This window comes from Pavona decussata, unplaced genomic scaffold, assembly GCF_977016875.1.
Source record: "Pavona decussata unplaced genomic scaffold, jaPavDecu1.1 SCAFFOLD_161, whole genome shotgun sequence".
Lineage (NCBI taxonomy): Eukaryota > Metazoa > Cnidaria > Anthozoa > Scleractinia > Agariciidae > Pavona > Pavona decussata.
The window spans coordinates 2,282,501-2,303,774 of record NW_028145572.1 but is presented as its reverse complement, the minus strand read 5'-3'; the positions used below and the strand labels follow the sequence as shown (position 1 = coordinate 2,303,774).

Genomic DNA, 21,274 nt, shown 5'->3' with positions numbered 1-21,274 from the left:
AACCACACAAATGAAGGTATCAAACGTTGTATTGATTTCATTTTTAAAATGCATTGAAATACCATTAAGGTATAGTAAAGTTATAAAAAAATTCAAGCTTCAGTTGGGGCTGGTCTTAAATATTTTCAAAAAGCTTGTCATATCAATGCACCCAGTGGGAGAGTATTAAAATACCTCATTCTGACATTGTAATCAAAGAAATATATACTATAATACAAAGCGATACAAAAATAAATAGCATTAAAATTAGACCTGATAACACTATTTCCTGAACGACTTCACTAAGAAATACAAATCTTACTGTCTGTATTCAAGGGAAAATGTAAGAATGAACCAAGCTTACTCGAGTGGCATATCGAGTGTATCTTGAATGGAGACCTTACTGATAAAGGAGAATTGATACTTTGAGTTTGTTATTTAAAAGTGTCTAGTGAATTAGGAGAGTCTCAATGGGGTGGAGGCATTTACGGTTGGCGGCTAATATTTTGGCTTTTCTACAGCTAACTTACGGTTAACAGATATCAAAATTAGTTTCCATCGTTGCAAGACACATTTAAAAGGTCTATAGGTCTCCAACGACCTTTCTCGGATTAAAAAAGGTTGAAATAGGGTACACCAGCCACTAAAAAAGAGACAAAAAGTCCTAACATTTAAAATTTTTCATTTTTATGCCTAACAACTAATAGTTTTGGTTTTTTACCAACGATAGACCCCATTGAGACCCCCAATTAGCACTGCTAGGGCCTGAGGTATGACTAACACAAGATGCAAAAATTGTTTCCAATTAATCCTAAAAACATTCTCATTGAGAGAACTCAAGACCAAGTTAATAAAATAAATAAAAGCGTATGAGCATCACAAAATGATGTAAAAGCCTATTTAAAATGGGACACAAATACATCAGTCACGTTATACGATCACGTCTATGAATTTATATATGTACAAGGACATTCACAATAAAGATTACAAGAAAATGAGTTTTACTACAAATTGAAGTAGAAAATTAATCATGAGAGTTCTCACTTAAATCATGACTTTTCGATTTCTTAAAGCTACCTTGTTGGCCAAGGTCTACAATTTTTTCAATTAAAACTTGCAAATGCGTTAAAGAAATCACTTGAAAACACATTCATGTTCACTTCTCAAACCGTTAATAATTCATGAGGAAAAAACTAAGGAAATCATTGTAGTTACTGCAAAGGAGGTTTGGAAATGTCGTCTTAATTATCACTAAATTTGGGAAGCTTTTCCTTTGAATTTCTCCAAGAATTATTAATTGTTTGAGAAGTTATATCAAACACTTGAAAGGGTATTTCATCTGATTAGAAAAAAACTGGGCTGCACCTCATTTTTCTTGTTTTTTCAACCCACTTCAAGGCTTGAAAACCAGATGAAACACTCGTCCTCGTGTTTGATATAATACATCAAAGGCAGGACTTCACTATATTTTATGATTAGTTTAATGCCTATCAACTGCTGGTTGCTGACCATGCTAATGTTCCCTTGGCCGGAAACGTGGAGGAATGTTTCTCCGTCTTTGACAAGCTGACTGTTGACGCTGAATCTGAAATTGACAAAAAAAACAACAACATTGAATTGCTACAATTATAATAGTTACAAATACATTGCTTAAAAAACTGGAGATGTCACATTTTCAGAAAAAATATCAACATTTGACTGGGCTGTTCTCACTGCAACTATTGGTATAACTTTCCTCTGAGTGCAATTTTTTTTTCAGCCATCAGGTTGCAATTGGTAGAGACAAAATAGTCATATAAGCCAGTTGAACTATCATCTTGAGATAGTTTTGTTGCTGTAGTCACTGTTACGTTGTTGGCCATAATGAACAAGTGTTGCCTGCTAATGACAGCCCTGAAAAATATGTGTTTTCATTTCTCTTTTAGTTGCATCATATATATAAAATGTTATATCATCTTGCTTTGTACACCTGCATGTAGGCAAAGAACTGGGTTTCACTGAAAATTCATACTCTCCAGATCATCCGGCTATGTATACAGTCATTTTAAAGTCTTTTGATAGGAAGATGAGGATTAAAGGGGATAAGTAAAAATTTTTAAGCCCTCCTGTCATTAAGTGTGAAGTTCCTTAAATAGGGTATCATTTTTTCCCCATTTATCAACGCGTTCCAGGATTAGTCCTTAGATATGGTACCTAAATTGTATCAGTTAAATTGAAGCTTTTAAGCGCCACATTTAACGAAAAGGAAATAGCTTTCTAAAAGGGATTTTCATAGAGATTTGTGTTTATCCGTGCACATTAGCCGTTGTTTGTGTCCCTTGAATAGGGTGTCATTTTCCGGGTTTGGTCCTTAAAACGGGTATCCATTTTCCCTTCCTTTACCCTTAAATAGGGTCAGGGTACAAGAACCTTTGCGGCACACCCCTATCGAAAATTTTCGGGAGTATCTAGGACAAATGCTTTGGACTGGTATGAAAAATGCGTCTTTCAACCAAACCAGCTTGTTCAATACCATCTGTCTATGTGGCCCCATCCCTCCCTACCTAGGAATACACACAAACAAAGGGAACATACCTGTAGCTCTGGTTTTGGATAGCTATAAGATGGCACTGGTGGTGGTGCACACTGTTGTTCCCCTGAAAAAACAACAGCAACAACTCTTACTATAGTAACCATAATATTTAGCAGCTGTGCTGGTCTGATGATCATTGCACAAGGGAGTACCTAGGGACTATCATAAAATGAGTGCAGAACAAATTAGCTGCTTGGTAGCCTCCCAGGCAGACGTCCTTAGCGGTTCGTCACACGTTTCCTCCCCCACAAACGTCTGCTGATTTGAATAACCCACTTCCGTTTGTCCGCAAATTGCCTTTGTCTAAAGAGACCAATCAGCATTGACTCATTGTGACAAGTACAGCCAATCATATACTGCGAAACAATGGAAACCATCACCCGTGGAGATATTTCCCCATAGGGATCGCCAAAAATATTCATCGTATTCCATGTTCTCATTCTATGTCTATGCAAGGTTGTAACTCCTAAGAAGGTTGTTCAGAGTGATTTCTAGAGCATTTCTAGAGAAGGTTGTTCTAGAGCATTTCTGTCACCAAAAGCAGCTGAATCATCTGCAAAGGGATTTAAATCAAACAACTAAAATTCCCACTGTCAAGAGAGGAAGCGATGATTCTGGAAGCAGCATATCTCAATCTTCATCAAAACGAAAATTTGTACGGCCATGGCTGAAAGACTTTTTCCTATTTTAAACATGAGCACGTACAATGCATTTTGTGTTGTATAATTTATTACAGTTGATAGCAACAGCAGTTTAACATTTCCTCATGTTTGTTTATTAAATAAAAATGACTGTTTTGTGCTGTACACGTGCCTAGACTAGTAGAAACACATTTATGGCTAGTGAATCTTGACCATGTACTAGCAATTTGACTATTGTCTTCAAAAGTCCTGATAATTGTACAATCTGTTGTGCTACCAACTTATTCACACTGCATGTGACATTTCATGACATCATTCATTCAGTTAATTCTCTAGTTAATATTTTATCATGCAAACACTATGAGCTGTCATAAAACCTGCTGTGATTAGATACACTACTTACCAGCTGGGTAATGCGCATAGCTAAAGGGGATCATTGGTTGTTGGTAATTTTCAAAAACCTTAAAGCCAACAAAAAAAGGTGTTAGATGTCTTGATTAGAAGATATAAAAAGGGGGCCTAAAATACTTTAAACTCAAACGCTGGTATTCCACACTCCTGTAAGCTGGATTAACCAAACAAAACATCAAAACAGTTGAGTCTTGAGAACAACTCAAGTGGACCACATATGTTTGCTTTCTTTACTAAACAGAAACTATGATCACATCAATCATCTAACATGAACAACTGCACAATTTAAGTCATGAAAATGAACTTTTAGTTTTACATAGTAGGAATGAAATACCCCCAATTCCCTGGTATTTCTTTAGAAAAGTGAGAATCACGAAGTCAAGTTCACATGTAGTAAACCAAAAACAGCTGGACAGGACTCTGTGCTTGCTGGCGAATTATTCATGCTGTATTTAACCCAATAATCACCTCTTATGGAGAGGTGGAATGAATACTTGAACCCTGATTTTGGTATGAAAATACAGATTCAAAGGAATGTGACCTAGGATGAAAACTTACCACTGTATGCCCAGCTGGTGGACTACAGGTATATGTTGGATACTGAAAGGAATACAAAATAATAATTATATTGAGTTAATCTTACCGATCATAACTAGTTTCCAATCTTTGCGAAAACAAAATGGCGACAACCTCAAAAAAGCTGGACCGTTTTTCCCCTTAAAACCGTTCAGAAAAGCAGTTATCCAGATATGGGAAGTTGAAGAATGGTTATAATTTTTTTTAATTCAAAGAGGGATTTATATAATAACCTATTATACTCGGGTCTTAGGTTTCCGGGTCTTAGGTTTCCGGGTCTTAGGTTTCCAGGCCTTAGGTTTCCAGGTCTTAGGTATCCATGTCTTAGGTTTCGGGGTCTTAGGTTTCCAGGTCTTTGATTTCCGGGTCTTAGGTTTCCAAGTCTTAGGTTTCCAGGTCTTAGGTTTGCAGGTCTTAGGTTTCCGGGTCTTAGGTTTCCGGGTCTTAGGTTTCCGGGTCTTAGGTTTCCAGGTCTTTGGTTTCCGGGTCTTAGGTTTCCAGGTCTTAGGTTTCTAGACACCCATGGTCACATTTTACTGCAACTACCAGAATTCATTTCGTTTTCCTTTTCAAATTCAAATTTTGTAATCCCAGTGGACAGCAAAGAACAATAGCTCTAATTAGCATGAGAAAACAAACACCAGAGGATTCTGGTAGTTGTAGTAAAATGATGCCATAGTGAAAATGGCCGATTTAACTAACAAGAAGAAGATTTCATGCCTTCCATTTGTGGAGGAAAGGTGTATATGCAAGTACCTTGCAAAATTTTACAAAATCATAACTGCTTAATGCCAAGTGATGTCAGTAAATACATGTACCTGATAATATGGCGGTACTGTCAATGGCAAGCATTGCTCCGTCACTGGCAAAAAGTACTCGCCCCGCATGTTGATGGTATTGACTGTAAAAAAAGGCATACAAATTATCATCAGCATTTTTCCAGCATTTCAGGGGATGGAAAAAATGGGATGTAAGGCAGTTGGTGCTAACAGCTGGAGAAAGAGGGAGTCTAGTTCACATGTATACACTCAGAAAATGTGACTATTTAAAGAAATTAGAAGCATGCTGTTTTTTCTTCTCCACAAATACAAATTAATCTGTTTTAAGTAACAAAATTAGTTGCTTTTTGGGTCACTGTTACATAATAATCCACCAATTACTTTCCATGCACCCTCATTAGGTAAAACACGTTACTCCCCTTTGAATTTGGAAGGCAGTTATGAGACGATAACAGTCATCAAATTTAATATCCATTGCTCGACTTTTCAACGAGGACAACAGAAAAGAATATGACAAATATTTAGGTCCTAGCCCTTCTGATCTGATCACAGCTGTAAAATCGAGTAAACTTATAATCTATTGATTCATCTTGTACATGTATTCACTTGCTGGCAATCATGCCATGGTCATCACAGGCTGTTTTGCCTTTTCCACAGTATTGCATGTGTGTTTCAGATTGAAATAATTTATTAATCAGAGGGTTATAAAATAAAAAGATAAATAAAAATAAAAGAACCAAACCATGCTGGTGTATCGGATAAAATGCACTAAATTTCACAGTTGCCCATGAAGTGTATTCACAGTTTTCAGATGATTGCTCAACCTCCAGAATGATCCTCTAATACAACAGCTCATGCCTGAAGGAGTGTTTTTGTTATGTATTAAACAAGAGCTCCTTACCTACAACCAGTTCAGGAGTTTCAACAGGTGTTATCTACAAGACAAATAAAATTCCCTGATCAAACTGATAAGTTCCATGGATCAACTCTTCTCAATAGAGGGCAGCCCAGTTTAAGGTGCACAGAAGCACCCATACGAACCATTTCTATACAAAAAAAGTATAATTCCCCAACTTAACCCCCAACGTAAACAAAACACAATTCGTTTTAGGCACAGAGATAAGTTTATTAAGAATATGAATTACAAGTAAACAACAATGAACTATATGCCTAATAAACCTTTCTACCACCCTCAGGACAACAATTAAATCACCCAGGGTGGAAAGAAAAAGAAGCAGTACAGACCAAAACAAGTCACAATAAAACAAAATGGAACATGAAACTATGTTGTATGTTGCGCAATTAACGCCTTTAAACATTTGCTTGTCCAAAGGGGGTAAATTTACAAAGTCTATGATCCTGGTTAACAGTCTTTAAAAAACTGAAGACCTACATGCATCCTTTCATCCCAGTTTTACAATAATGATTCAAATACTGAGTGGATACTAACAGTATCTATAGGAAGATTTAATACTTGGTAGTGAAATATTTCAAGACTAACTGCTCATACCTGTTTTTTGACGGCCGGCCCCAAATTGAGTTTTTTGTTCCGCAAGAACAATGTCCCCTGTAAAAACAACATTTTGTTCAATAAAAAGAAAGCTATCATGAGATGAAACCATAAAGATCAAAGACATTTACCACACATTAAGTTTATAACTTTGTTTTTTCTTAATGCTAAGCATACAGTCTATTTATTTTATTTAACAATCAGACGACCCGGTGCCTTCATGAATAGTCACAACAAAATTACAATCTACATGTAGTTCATCTTCTTTTTATTGAAGGTGTTGAAAAAATATTGAACAAAGAACAAAATTAACAAATTACCATGTCTGTAACATGTCTCACGGCCTCTTCACTTTGGAAGGTAACGAAGCCGTATCTGCAAGAAAAAAATCATGATCACAAAGCTCTTGTAAGAGTAGAAATGAACCATATTTTCAACCTATCAACTATCAAGCTTAAGTCTTTAATGCAGCTGTTCTTGGTTTATCTGCAATATTGCTCCCTTTCTAAAAAATGCTGCTAAAATTTAAACTTCATGTCACCTGGCCCCAGTTGTTCAAAGAGTGGATAACTTTATCCACTGGATAGGTCCCTATGCGGCAGATAAAATTTGTACGAGAATTTCCTCATATCCCTTTAATTTGTGTATGAAGTAGAAGTGTCTGTCTAATCTAAGCATGGGATTTTGTGAAAAACTTGCTAAAAGCTCTGGTTGGAGTACATTTTATCCGCTGGATAGCAACTTACCCACTGGATAACGTTACCCGCTCTTTGAACAACTAGGGCCTGGAGGATATTCTTTAATAAGTTCAGTTTGTCATGAATAAGCCAATTTAGCCAGGGGGGAATGATGAATGATGTGTTATAATAATAATAACAATCATAATCATCATCATCATCATCATCATCATAATTATTATAAATTATTATCAATAGGTTTATACAGTGCAGGCCAGAATTAAGCGAACTACGCAGACGCGTTTTATACGCAGCAAAAACGCGTATGCGCGTATTTTTAGACGCGTCTAACTGTGCGCGTTTTTTCCATCGTTGTAAGTTCTCTTTGTGTGGTATTGTCAAGTAAAACAAAAGAATTCAACGGGTTAACAACAAACACAAAATTAGCATTTTATGAAATCAACCAGCGACAGCTATCATATTTCGAATCTTGTCCGCTTCGTAAATCTGCGTAAATACTGGCGACTTTAAAAACAACTCCTAGCCGATATTGAATATCCAGCGTATGTTATAGAAAGGATGAATCCAGGGGCTCATTAGTCGACCACTACTTGTTCGAAATCAAAGCGCTCTGTGCGTGAACTTGTGAATGGAATAGGCGAGTGTTTCGAGTTATACCCACAGTCATTTTATAAATTACACGCACATTGTGACTCGAAAGAGAGCGTTTCGAGGTTTCATCGAAGGGGTGAAAATGGCACAAGTTGGCTATAATTGGAAAGGCACTGTGGCTCCCGTGTTGATTGAATAAAAAAGCATCCAGTTTTCCTTCCAAGGACCTCCGTACAACGTGTTGTTGTCGAATGAAATTTGATACATGTGCAGGAATTTGGTTGCCTAGCACGTGACTGAAATCTTCCCGATGTTATCAGCGTGGCAATTTCTTTCTACGTCGAAACGACGGCTTCTCTCAGATTAGCCATTTTTTATAACATTAGAATAGAAGAAGCTTTCAATCTTGCAAAAGTTGCTATTATGGCTTTATCCAAGTGAACGTAAATATAGGAATGCATCAAGCGTTGCGGTACTCAGTAGACTCTCAGTGTTTTCGTTTAGGTTTGTTCCGGGTAATCGATCTTATCGCTCACACTAGACCCGAATGAAATTTTGCAAAATTGAAGTTTCCTATTTTACCCTAAGCCTTTAACCAACGGAATTGCCTTGGATCTTTAAAGTCAACTGAACGATTACATTTTGCGGCCGGAGATAGTAAATGCTTGAGGTAGAATGAGGGAAAGTTCACGGTAAGTCAGCAAATCTGAAACGAAGCGCCGCGAGAGGAGCGAAGTCCGTTGAAAATCATTTGGTGGATTGACTGATTTTATTCCGGGTCGTAATTAATTTGTTTATTCTATATGATTTACCCACAAATACTGTATAATCCTCGAACTACCCGAATCATTATTGCGGCAAGGAATAAATATGAATAGCGTTTAGAAATATAAACAAACAAGTTAAATCCTTTCACGGTCTACGTACGCAGAGCTCGTTTCGCAAAGTACAGATCTTTAAATTCTGCACTTTCGGCGTGTTACTCCTCTTTTACTTGTAACACACAGAAGTCTGACTGTTGCAGTCTTGATATCTTCAATTCTCAATTTTATTCTACAGATTTTATTCATCATTTCGTTTTGTTTCGCAAAATACAGTAAACCTTGGCGGCAATTTTTTTACATGTAACTCCTCCATGCGCTCAACAACATGGAGTCGTTCTTGCGCTGAGCCGGTTCTACAAGAAAGTCGACAAGTGTAGTCATACTTTGTCAAACCCTTCTGAAACGCTTTTCCCAGGCGATTCAAAAGAACAATGAAAGATCAACAATACGAAAACAATGAGCTGGCTCATACATACTAATGCGTCTGACTAGACGCGCATCTGCAGATTTTTAGACGCGTATACGCGTCCGCAGCAGACGCGTTTTACGCGTATGTTTTGGTTCGCTTAATTCTGGCCTGCACTGTAAAAAAATGCATTTGCATCATGTTTACTTCTTTTACACTACCCACTTTATACATGCAACTTTATCCATGCTGTAATATTTTGGGGTCAGGAAAGTTAGTTTTGAAAATATTGTTAGTAAAATTATTTCGGATTATACTCTAATTTAGAGGATTACAATAATATTGCATGCATGTACTAGTCTAAAACCAAGTTTGCTGGAAGTTTTTGACTCAGCTCAGGTAACGCGATGCTCGTTCGCCTTGGTTATTGTATAAAACAAATAGATTCCATTTTGCCGTGGGTCTGTACTCTGATATTGCGCAGAGGACATCAAAACGTGGTAAGAACATCAGCCACACTACTACCTTGTTTGCACCACGCTTTGACATCTTCTGTGCATTATCAGAGTACAAATGCAAGGCAAAATGGAATCTAATTGTTAATTATTACTGTTGATGCATCAATGTTTAACACCTACCCTTTGGGAATCTGGTTTTGGTCTTTAATTATTTTTGCCTCTATGACGGGACAAAAATTAGAAAAAAAGTCTGCTAACTCCTTGGCTGTAGTCTGCAATTAAAGCAAATAACTCTTGTCAGCATAACCACACAAAAACTTTCAACCTGTTAAAACAAACAATTTTAAAAACAAGATTACCAGAAGTAAGCTTACACAGGAACAAACCTTAATTGGTAGCTTTTGAAAGCTTCAAGCTTTAAAAATTTCATCCCAGGGCTAGCGCTTGAGCCAATATGCTCCCCTAAAGGCTCCCTAAGATTAGGCTTTTGTATTATTCATATAAATACATAGAGCCCACCTTACTGACATATTAAAAGTGGCACGATTCCGACCCTATTATTATTGTCACCATTTTGAAAATTACCCAGAAGCACTTTCGGTCTAGCGAATAATAATTATTTCGCGCGCTTTTTCTTTGCATAATTTTCCCCAGTGACAAGTATTAGCAATTTTTTGCATTTTTCGCAAATTGCTGATTTTCGCTGAAGAGGTCGACTAAACACATCGAGGTTCATTTTCAAAAAGCCGTTGCGGCTGATCAGAAAGCTATAATCAAGCCTACGCAAACTAAGAACAGGATAAACATCACTTGAAAGCAAATAGGATCATACTTCATAGCGATCGATCACTCGAAGCAATCATCACGTTAGGATTTTCAAGGCCAAAATAAATTTTAGCCTGTACATCGCTGCTATCAAACCAACTACACTTGCTGCTCGATAGATCACAGTTTGAGAGCCAGCATGCGAGCAATTCAACAAAATTCGTTCGCTTATTTGATCGATCAATGGTTTTCTGTTTGTATCATCAGGCTTACAATCTTTGATTTTACAATAAACAAACACCACTTCTGCTTTGCGAAACATTCTCGAATATTAAATTATATTATATTATTGTTATTTAAAAACTTAAAATAACCAAAGGGGAACTTACATCTAAAGGCAGTCCTCCGACGAATAATCTATTTTTGAAACGCTGACCAAATAGATACGTGGATTGGGTATCCTGAGGAAAAAGCAAAGCGCTGCGTTAGTATAATCTAACCCAGTTTTTCCATTCAAAAATGAGCTCATGAAGACAAAGGTTGTACTGATCACAAAGTTTCTTTCCATGGCCACCTACAAGAGCCAGAAACGTTTTGGATGGGAAAAAATCGTGCAAAACGTTACATGCAAAATTATTGTTTCCAACTGCGATGCTCTTAGAAAACGTTTCAATTTCAGCCGAGAACCCAGTAAAGTGCAACAACGGAAACAGCACAACAGTTGAGAAAACCAACGTATGAACAAATGCAATCAAAGAGAATGCCGGAGAGAGATCGTTGCTTACCATTTTGATGATCGAGTTTGATGTGAGTTCAGTCTGGTCAGGACACACGTGGTAACTGAATACCGACCGCAAAACGCAAGTGTATTTATACCCCGGTTGACATCACTGTTATGCTGTAATTAGGGTCAATTTCATACCACAGAAAAAAAAATTCCCAAAGGAAACAAACAATCACTGCTCTAAAAAAACAAACAATACATTTGAAAATCGAACAAAGAGAGGTGAGGTGTTTCAAACACATTGTTTTTATTGGTATGGTATGAGAGAGTTGCGAAGAAATGTTGCACTTTTTGCACCGGAAGTTGTGTGAAGGAGCATTCAAAGTGGGTGGCTTGACAAGTAGCTTCGTTTGATAAATTGTCGATGATGGGATCATCCTGCTGCTCTCACGACGGGAGAATTATCGCTAGATCACAGCTTCGATAGATGAAAAAGACCGCAATTACAACTTGACACAATCTCCAGAAACCGCCGGGAATATTATTAATGGTTTCACAAGTTGTCATCGCACGTCCACGGTTCAAAAAGATCTTGAAGTTTTTATCTGACCTGAAATATTTCTGAAAATCATCAGTCGTAAGCTATGATTTCTGTTTTATTGAGCTCTGGTAAAAAAGAAAAAAAAAAAACCAAAGGAACCATTCTTTGAGCACAAAGTCATGATTGGTGCAATTTATATGAGATTATTTCCCTGTTAGTACCCTTATCTCTCATTTTGTGGGGTAAAATCCTTGGTATTTCCATGTTATCCTAATATTAAAGAAACTAAAATAAACAAAGTTCTTATTTAATATCCCATCTATCAAAGAACGTTTTGCAAAGCTTATTTTCCCACGCTTGAGGTGTGATATCCTGCCTAAACTGTTCTGTTTTACAGGGAGGAGTTAAATATTTTATTAGCAGATTGGCAGACAACCTCACCAATCGTCCTCACCCAGATCCAGAACATCTTATAACAAGATTTTATAGCAGTCTTTCAAATCGATAGGGACAGGCAAAACAAGGCGAATTTTTTAGCCAACGTGAAGATTTTAAAATCGCGCGTTTATAATATAGCACGTACGCACGGACGAGTAATCATGGACAATAGGGACCTAATTAGAAGCATGCCGAAACCTCTTTTCACGCGCTTTTACATTGAGTAAAAGGTGTGAGATTTTTTAGCCAGTTGTTTATAGAAGCACTGAAACGGAGCGTCGAATGATTCATAGAAGCATGCGCAACAATAATAAAATATTATTACTTTGTTGGTGTTGTCTAGGACTTGTCCACACGTTTCGCTCAAGTCTAGCCTGTTCGCAGGCTATTGTAGCTCTTGAAAGTCTCGCGCTCTCTACAATTCCGCATTTTAAAATTAACACCTTACACCAGGCGGCTGGTTAAAAAAAGAATCAAAACGCCGAAACACAGTTCATTTACAGCCGGTTTTCGGCCGATGTAATCTGATTATACCAGATAATCCAATATATACTTGAGCTAAACCAGAACATTTTCGCGGGCAGCTGTCTTGCCACACCTTCGCCTCACGCTGTGCCATCAGGAGGACGCAATGATCAAAACAAGTTTTCCAACGTTTCTCTTTTTAATTGTCCTTTTCTTAAAGAAGTCTTAAGCGATAAAGATAAGAAAATCTTCCGATAACCCTTTGCTTGAGGAATTTGACATTGTGTGAGAAACTATGCGAACACATACACCTTGTAATCTCTCGATTTCCTCAGGCGTGTGCCAGCTCCCCACCCCCCCACCTCTCTTTCTTGGGATTTTCTTCTTGTGGTTCATCAAGGGAAGTCATTTTCAAGGTACATTATATTCTTCATTTTATGTGCATTTGTATACGACAGTAGTAAACATTTTGGGGGGGAAAGAAAAAAGGGAAACTCGCGAACTGGGGAGATTCTTGTACGCAACGCACGCCCTAGAAGTGCTTTCTTCAGCTGGCCAGGCCGCGTGATTGATCTTTATTTTGCAATAAATCAAATCGACACATTAGTACTACAACAGAAGTACAAAACAGTTGATTTCCCTACAAGTGCTTGTTCTATATCACCGATTACACTCGGAAACTAAAAGAAAAAAGTGAAGAAAACGAACGCAGCGAAGGAAGTGGACGAAAATAAATGTCTTCATAAATCGCGGCGCATATTTTTGTCTCCTTCACCGAAAACTATAGCATTTTAATATGCAATCACACAAAATTGAACGTGTGTCTCCATATAGAAAAATGGAGTACCGACTGTTAACAAGACAGAGGTCGTGAATGTTAAACAATTGTAAAGGAACTGATCTCGCGCAAATGTCCGCCTATGGAAGGTGGAAAAATTTCTCTTCGCTTGCCTCTATTCAGTGTTAAACGCTAATAAAATAACATCCATTCTTGCTCTCCGCTTGTTTTATGGTTGTTTTTATTTTCCGTTTTGAACCGCAGAGGCAAAGAACAGGCATCTTCACGGTGTTATGTCATAGTGTGACAAAAGCCCGAGAAGCCGCGGTATGCGATTAAATTCCATAACAATTTTGTTTAACACTTACATATGTGGAACAGGAAAACTGAAGATTTACTGGTAAATTCCAAAAAACGGAACACAACGTGTTCGTCTAATGGCCTGTGAACAGGCTCCCAAGTGGGGTATAGGGTGAAGACTAAATTTGAGCAGGGCCCTGATTTGAGCTCGCCCGGCTCGCCGATTTTTCTTTTCGCCCTGTACCCCACTTCTGACTTGGGGGCCTGTTCACACGGCAGGTCTATTCCGGGGGTGAGGGGTTGGGGGTGGGGGTGGGGGGTTGGGGGTGAGGGTTATGGGGTGAGGGGTGAGGGGTGGGGGGTGAGGGGTGAGGGGTGAGGGGTTAGGGGTGAGGGGTGGGGGTGGGGGTGAGTTTAACAGACGTGGATCTAGACTCTCATATACGTGATAAACGAACATCCTGCCAATCTCACATGAAATCACGAGTTCGGGGGTGAGGGTACGTTTAACTTAGCTGTGGGGATCTGCGATCCACCTTAACATTATTGAGTTCGACAAACACATAAAAGTAATCCAAACTGTGGCTATCGTTTATTGTATTGCTCGAATTGAATTGATAATTTTATCGTCAGCTGTATTTGTTTGTGCCACTGAAGTTCCAGTACACGTTACTTCAGCTTTATCTACGCACGTCCGTTAAAAATTTCAAGGACCAATCTTATCAGCGGCCAACCTCAAGCTTTACTCAGTTGGACGATTGCAACTGTTAGCGTAAGCGCAAGTACAAAGAGTTAAAGCATGCCTGATTACTGAGGACTGCTCTGCAAACAGGCAGTTATTTCAGTGTAAGTCAATACTTACTCCTTTAAAATCTTTATCTGCTTTAATTTGTGCCGGCTTGCTTGCGCTTGGGGTTCCATTTCGCCGGTGCTTGCTTTTTCTATCTTTCTTTAGTGTGTCAGTTTCACTATAAATCCAAGTCAGTGACTTTCGGAATATTTCAGTGTTCTCGCAAGCAATTCAAGGCGGTTAGCTTTGCGCACGAGGCGTCCAGGCTTTTGCCGCCATTGTATTATAACAGAGGATCTGTTCTATGAGGCCGACAAAGGCTCCGCCCGAAACGATGCGGGGACCGAACCGTGGGAAAAGAAATAAAAGTGTATTTTGTATTATTATATTCCCACGAATTCAGAAATGTTTTGCATAAGGTCTAAAGATGCATTAGAACTAAGGGAATGCTCCAATTCTTCAGATCGTGAAAAACCGAGGCAGATATGCGCAGTGCGTGAACTCGAAGGATCGGGACAGCAACCTCGTTCCCAGGATCCTTTCTACAAGGTTAGAGGCCGCCCGAAAATAATCCTTGCTAAAATCCTCGAGTGTGGAAGCAGTCTTGTATAAACCGTTATCCCTGAACTGATCATGACCCATCAATAGGCCAAATCATCCTCTCTTGGCCAAATTCAACAGATCAACAAAAATATCCATCATTGGTGAAAGGACCCCTCAGAAAAGTAGACAAGCGGCAAGTGTTGGAAATAGTGTTTATATTCTAAATTTTAGTCTAGAACGTAGGAATGACATTCAAAAGTGTTAAAAATTAGATATGATTATCGACTACTTTCGCTTTTAAGTTTCCTGGGCGCATCCATTTTGGATTTTATGACGTGTAACGGTTGCCGCTATGTTCTTTTGTGTGAAACAATTGAGCAAGCGTATTACATCATGAAATCCAAGATGGCGGCGCCAGGGAAATTTTAAAGCGAAAATAGGCGATAATCAAATCATGTTTTGTCCGACACTGAAACATTATTCCCATGTTTTCCGACGAAATTTCAAAGTAGGCTATTTTCAACAATCTAACGTTAATATGTTTCTAGAGTGGAGGTTTCCTTTCTTAAATTGTTACAAAATCCTCCAAAATACGCTACACACACGAAAAAACTTACAAGAAGAAGAAACATTTGCAAGGACAAACTGAAAAAATTGGAGGGGGATGGGGGTGGGGGGGGGGGGGGAAGCGGTGAGACTTCTGTCGTTCAGACGCACTCTCAGACGTTTGAATAGGTCTGCCTTTTTTCCCGTATTCATACCAGATGTGTCTGAAAAGTTTAAGGCGTCTAGTTGAAGTGCACGGCCATTTTCAAACCGGGAGAAAACGGAACATTTCTTTTTGCAATCCCCGGAAAAACGTTTGAATGCAGAGGTCCACACAACACAGGAATTAAACCTACTAGTAATTTTGCCGGATCTCTCTTGTGAAAGACCTCGTGTCAGGCGTCACAACCCTAGCCCAGTGTTACCAGGGGCCTGTTTCTCGAAAGTCCCGGTAACTTACCGGGCCCGATAAGTGTCTTTGGTGATATGTATTTCTTAACAGAAGTCAATTTTCGTTAGCTTTGAACACTAAATTTTAAAATCGTTTAACTCTATGACAACATTGGCCAAGTAGCATGTCTGTAATCACTGTGTAATCGGCGGAAAAACATTTAAAAATATACTTATCGGGCCCGGTAAGTTACCGGGACTTTCGAGAAAAGGGCCCCAGGGTACCGAGGGTGCCCCAGGATGTTACCGGCTTCCCTTTTGACTTTTAACTACACGGCTAATTCTGGCAAACTTTATACAGCTACTAGAGTTGTTCAGTACAGAGCTTTGGTAGTAACTTGTTTGTACAAACAAATCGTGCAAAAAAAAAAAAAAAAAAAAAAAAGGACAAACTGGAGTGTCGTCGCTGTTTATAACGTGACCGGCACGTAAATTCCTGACACGCAACGAAATCAGAGTCGGATGATATTGCGTCGGGAAGGAAATCGAAAATTGCTTGGATTAGTTTTCAATGGCGATGCAAACGATATTACTCACTGTTACCCAGCTCTTAATATGTTTATCAATCGATATGACAGAAGGTCTTAAGCGTGATAAACGTTCAGCTTTAACTTTACAATCGACATCGAAGAACTGTACAAAACCAAAACCGACGTTTGCTGGCGCCATGTTGAAGTGGCAAGCCGGTCGCGACAATAACGTTTTCGTGCCGGGAGAAAAAGCTGAATTTGTTTGCCAAGATGGATTTAGACAGATTGGTTGGCTGGAGACATTAACGTGCCAAAAAGACGGCAACTGGAGTGCTCGATCAGGACCTTCCTTCGAGGATGATTTCAAAACAAGTGAAAGTTCGTCAGGTGAGATTGAAATGATCTGAAATGATTAACATATTTTGGCGACTACCGTACGCGGCTATAGAACTGAAATTGGAATTCATCACGCGATCATTTTTACTGAGCAATGCGATCGCTCTTTTTCTTAGAATAACAGTTGGTTTTTTTTTGTGATGAAAAATTAGATTATACAGGCTAAATTAGCCAAATTTTTCTGCGGATTTCGATTCGATATTATGCTAATAAGGGTTACTTCTGTTACTTGAGATGTTTACTATTTATTTTCTGTTATTTCCAAACATTAATTATTCATTTTCCTTCCGTCCTTCTTTGACAAACCTGAAAGTTTATCGCTGATAAATTTTACTTGAAAGGTTCAAATTATGTACGCAACAAACTGGTTGCAAAAGGGAAATTTTATAAAACGTAAAATATACGTGCGTACAATGACAGTCCCGTGAAGGCCATACCGTGAGAAGCCATGCGAATATGATTCAATGTTTTTTATTTTATTTTTTTTTTAAGTGACAGGTAGCCAGTGGTTCCACAAAAGTGATCAGCTTCTGATTTCTCCTTATAAAGTTGATGATCTGTCGGCCATTGTATTTAGGGCTGGTCATTCGCTATTCGGGACTTGCTGGAACTGGTGAAAAGGGTTTGGCGTGGGTGTTGGAGGATAAATTTCATTAGAAAAAAAAGAAATCCCAACCCGCGCTTTAACGTTAATTAATCTTGAAGGCCTTCCCTGTGTCGGATTTTTTTAAACAAGCTCAAAGTTTCATCAGTTTTCCTGCAACTGACACGTGATTATACTTTACAGGCTACTGCGTGACTGATCATTGCAATGGCACCGGAATCTTTGAATGTACAAAAAACGAGTCAGTGGATATCTGCAAAAGATGCGACTGCATTGCAGATTGTGGAGATGGCAGTGACGAGGTGGGTTGCGGATCGATTCTGACAAACGTAACGGGACGTGCAACTGGCGAGATGGGGTATCCGCAAAATCCAAACACTTCGCGCTACACGGGTCCCATGAGGTGTAGCAGGACATTGTGGACTGACGAGTCTGATTTTTACATCAAGCTGCTGTTCACAAAATTTTCCTTGCCCGAAGATTGCGAGGATAATTATGTTTTCTTGGAAAACGCTACCTTTAGCGATGAAGCATCTCCCAGTTGTTGCAAGAAGAGTGAAAACGTTTCTTGTGGGTTCGGTGCCAAATCTGGAGCCCCGCCTCTTTCGCATTCAGAAAAGAATTTTATGATTATAACTCTTGTTTCTAAACGATCGAATTCTGGGGCGTTTACAGCAAAGTGGTTTAACGTAAACGGACTGTTTCCTTATGGGGGTCTCCCTAGGGATGATGAGCCCTATCCAGACAGCATCAAAGAAGAGAAGACACAAAGCAAGAAAATTGAGAACGAAGCCACCGACTCAACCTATGTCGCTGCTGTGGTCATTTTTTCCATCGTTGCTTTTGTCGTTCTGGCAATCCTCACGTGTAAAGTCGGGCAGCATTTCATTGGACCGCAGTGCAGCGTTGGATACTGTTGCGCTTGGATTGCAGCTAAGAGAAATCAGCGGTCGTCACCACGGGTGACATCTCCGGAAACAACACCAATCAGGAGGGAAATTTACGAGCCTACACAGGGAAGAACCACCATAACAGTCCAGGCTAATGACGATCCATCAACCTTTAGAACACGCTATGGAAGCGCTGGGAACGTTGCTTAAAATGCCTGTTGACAGGGACCGTGGTGGGAACGAGGGTGCACGAAAACTCGACGGGGGCGGGGGTAGTAGGGAGCTACGATCGTCGATTTTTTGTACACCATCTTTCCCCATGGGGATTTTTAAGGAGAACTTTACGCCTAGCTATGCCATAATGATGTTTCCTAATAAGTACGCAAACAGCTGCCCTTGGCTGCCATCACCTGGGTAATATGGCCATACGCATGCTTACAATGCTGGCCACACCCGCTGATTGAGTTGATGTACATTATTATAGAAAATGAACGCTTCTTTTAATTTAAAAAGTATTTGAAATTAATGCCGCTTAATTAACGGGAAATTAAATTTAAATAAGGAAAATTTCTGCGAATAAGAAGGCAAACTTTTCCAGGGAAGGAATTTATAAACGCGAGCGCAGAGGTCGCGTCAGTCAGAGAACAGTTAGAACACGTTGAAGATTGATGCCTTCAAAGTCTTTTGTCCCGAATTACTGCAACGAATGATGAGAAAGAATCTGTAACTGCAAAGGTTGACCTTTAATATCCTAAATGTTGTATTAAAAATGAATATGCTAACTTAAGCAGCTGTTTAGGCTTTGAATTGCCCCTACCTAAGAATTTGGAAAAGACATCTGAATCGAAATTAAAGTCGGTGACGAAAATGAAGCTCTATTCATTGAGGTCGTTGAAATAAACCATAAAAGAAAACAACGCAACTGAAATTAACGTGAAGTTTTTTTAAATTCGCATTAATTTTATTCAACGTTAAGTTTCCTATAACCGGCTGAGGGTAGAACACAGTCAACTCTCACATTGCGCACAAGAGCTAAATCTCCCGCCGGTGAAACTACAAAGAATTGTATGGAAATAACTCCCGCTAAATATTACCGAATTGCGGACACTTCATGTGGTCCCAAACTAACAGTTTTATTGTTTACTCTCCGTTTTGGTGTGAAGTAGGCGGTATAGTTTTGTTCATTTGTAAGTAACTTTTGGAAAACTTAATAAACTTGAACTTGAACTCAGTTTCAGACTGAACGACTGAAACCGGATATGGATTCTACAACTCAGGCCCCAGTTGTTCAAAGTCCTTTAAGAAAAGCTACAAAACTGATTTTGGCTTTCTACAATAAAAAATTATTTGACTCCTTGTGAATCTGTTTCCATGTCCTTCGATGTTGTGTCATCGTACGGCACCTTGGTAAAGCAAATACAATCGGCCGCGGGTGCTATATTTGTTGCACAAAAAGAAAAATTCTGTACCCAATATCATTTGGTTTGACAGTCTCTGAACCCCTGGGGGGGGGAATACTCCTCGAATTATGTGGTGGGGGTGTACTGCTCGGATCTCCAAACCCTCACCCTATTTGAGACTAAAATATGACAATTTCCGGTACCCTATTTCACTAACATGGAACAGACAGCATCGGAATATTCGAACTCAGTACTGTACAAATCAAAGAAACACAGTTGAGTAGTGCCTAATACTTTATTGCTTTTGTACCGTTCACACTAGCGGCATAACTGTAAGGTCACGAAAACTCGAAAAGACACTATGTCGACTTTATGTCACCAATGTGAACAAACGCTTTATGTCGTGGTTCTTACGTCCTAATATCACTAGTGTAAACCAGGCTTAAATCCCCAAGTACCAACTTTAAAATAATTGGTGCAGTTATTTCGCTTAATTTGTTGCTGTCTGTAAGTTCTTGCTACGTTTTGTATTCTCAGTTGTGCCTAGATCAAACAGGGCTGAAGAACTGACAATTCCTTTTATTCTAAGTAAACTGTAGTGTATTCAGCCCCCGAGGAAGGTTTGTATTACAAACCGAAATATCGGGCAAAAATTTGTTTTTTAAAAAACAAATATATTTCAGTTATTCTAGCTTTTGTTGTTTGTTCTATCAAGCTCGTCACCTCCGCCGTTGGGATCAGTCTGCCGTTAATATTTTGTATTCCGTTTATGCTGCTATCGGAAGTATAATAAAGAGGATACTATTCCGTTCATCGCGAAAATAGAATAGGTCGCCAAACAGGACGAATACCGTCTATTCCGGCTATTCCTGTTCTGGAATAGTGACAAAAGACAGGGACCGCGCAGCATTTTTGCGATGGGGGGGGGGGGGGGGGGGGCTAAATAAAATGCTGAAGGAATTTTTAGCGCGCGCTGCAGGCGCAAGCGTCCTAAGGGTTTCCGGCATGTTCCGCCGGAAATATTTTTAAAATAAATGCTTCTAGAATGGCTAAAAATACATCCCAATATAGCAGACGCAGTGAATTATTTTATTATTTATCAGGCTAATAAACACCAAATTTGAACTAAGGGACCGTTCATTTTTTATGAGCATGGGGGGGCTGGTGGGATTTGGTTATATACCACTACGAAACTGTATGACCCCCCCCCCTAGCATGCAATTTTTTTCCACATGGCCCCCCCCAGCAGAAACAATTTTTTTCTGATGACCCCCCCACCCCTTCCGCCCAACCAGAAACAAATCATACTCCTAACTTTAACAAAACGCTTATGTACTGTTTATATCAAAGATAAACGTAATTGTTACTGTGATTTCTTTACAGTACTATTAAAAAGTTACCGTTCTCTGCCTAGGTTAAGATTTCTCTTGTTTAAAAAAACGTTTTATAGATAGCAACACGTTTACGACAACGGCAAACCCTAAATTTCCCTTTAGATTCTCAAATGAACTAGAAAAATTAATCAAGCAAATGGTTAACGTGAAATAACTCCCCTTCGAGTAGAAACAATTAATACACGTACAGATCTGACTAACAAAATACGGATCGAAGCATACCAATCAACGATTACGAGTCATATTAAACAGAAAAAAACAGCGGACACACAGATATCAGGCGCGTAGGTAAGGGTTAGATAGGGGTGTTCGTTGAGCCCCAAATCTTGCTGAGC

The 21,274-nt window shown here is 39.0% G+C and overlaps 2 protein-coding genes across 2 annotated transcripts; one reads left to right on the top strand and one right to left on the bottom strand.

The window, feature by feature from the left end:
• Window positions 1-11: 11 nt before the first annotated feature.
• Window positions 12-11,524, bottom strand: LOC146464737 (deleted in azoospermia-like). The gene is made up of 11 exons (XM_085129267.1): window positions 10,996-11,524; window positions 10,600-10,671; window positions 9,626-9,717; window positions 6,789-6,843; window positions 6,469-6,525; window positions 5,860-5,893; window positions 4,998-5,080; window positions 4,162-4,203; window positions 3,596-3,653; window positions 2,554-2,615; window positions 12-1,564 (listed from the first exon to the last, which is right to left on the bottom strand). The coding sequence occupies exons 1-11, from the start codon at window positions 10,996-10,998 to the stop codon at window positions 1,493-1,495; spliced, it is 630 nt and encodes a 209-aa protein (XP_084985393.1). The 5' UTR covers window positions 10,999-11,524; the 3' UTR covers window positions 12-1,492.
• Window positions 11,525-16,215: 4,691 nt separating this feature from the next.
• LOC146464736 (uncharacterized) lies at window positions 16,216-18,499 on the top strand. The gene is made up of 2 exons (XM_085129292.1): window positions 16,216-16,642; window positions 17,439-18,499. Exons 1-2 carry the CDS (start codon window positions 16,297-16,299, stop codon window positions 18,353-18,355), a joined length of 1,263 nt encoding a protein of 420 aa, XP_084985418.1. The 5' UTR covers window positions 16,216-16,296; the 3' UTR covers window positions 18,356-18,499.
• Window positions 18,500-21,274: the final 2,775 nt, after the last annotated feature.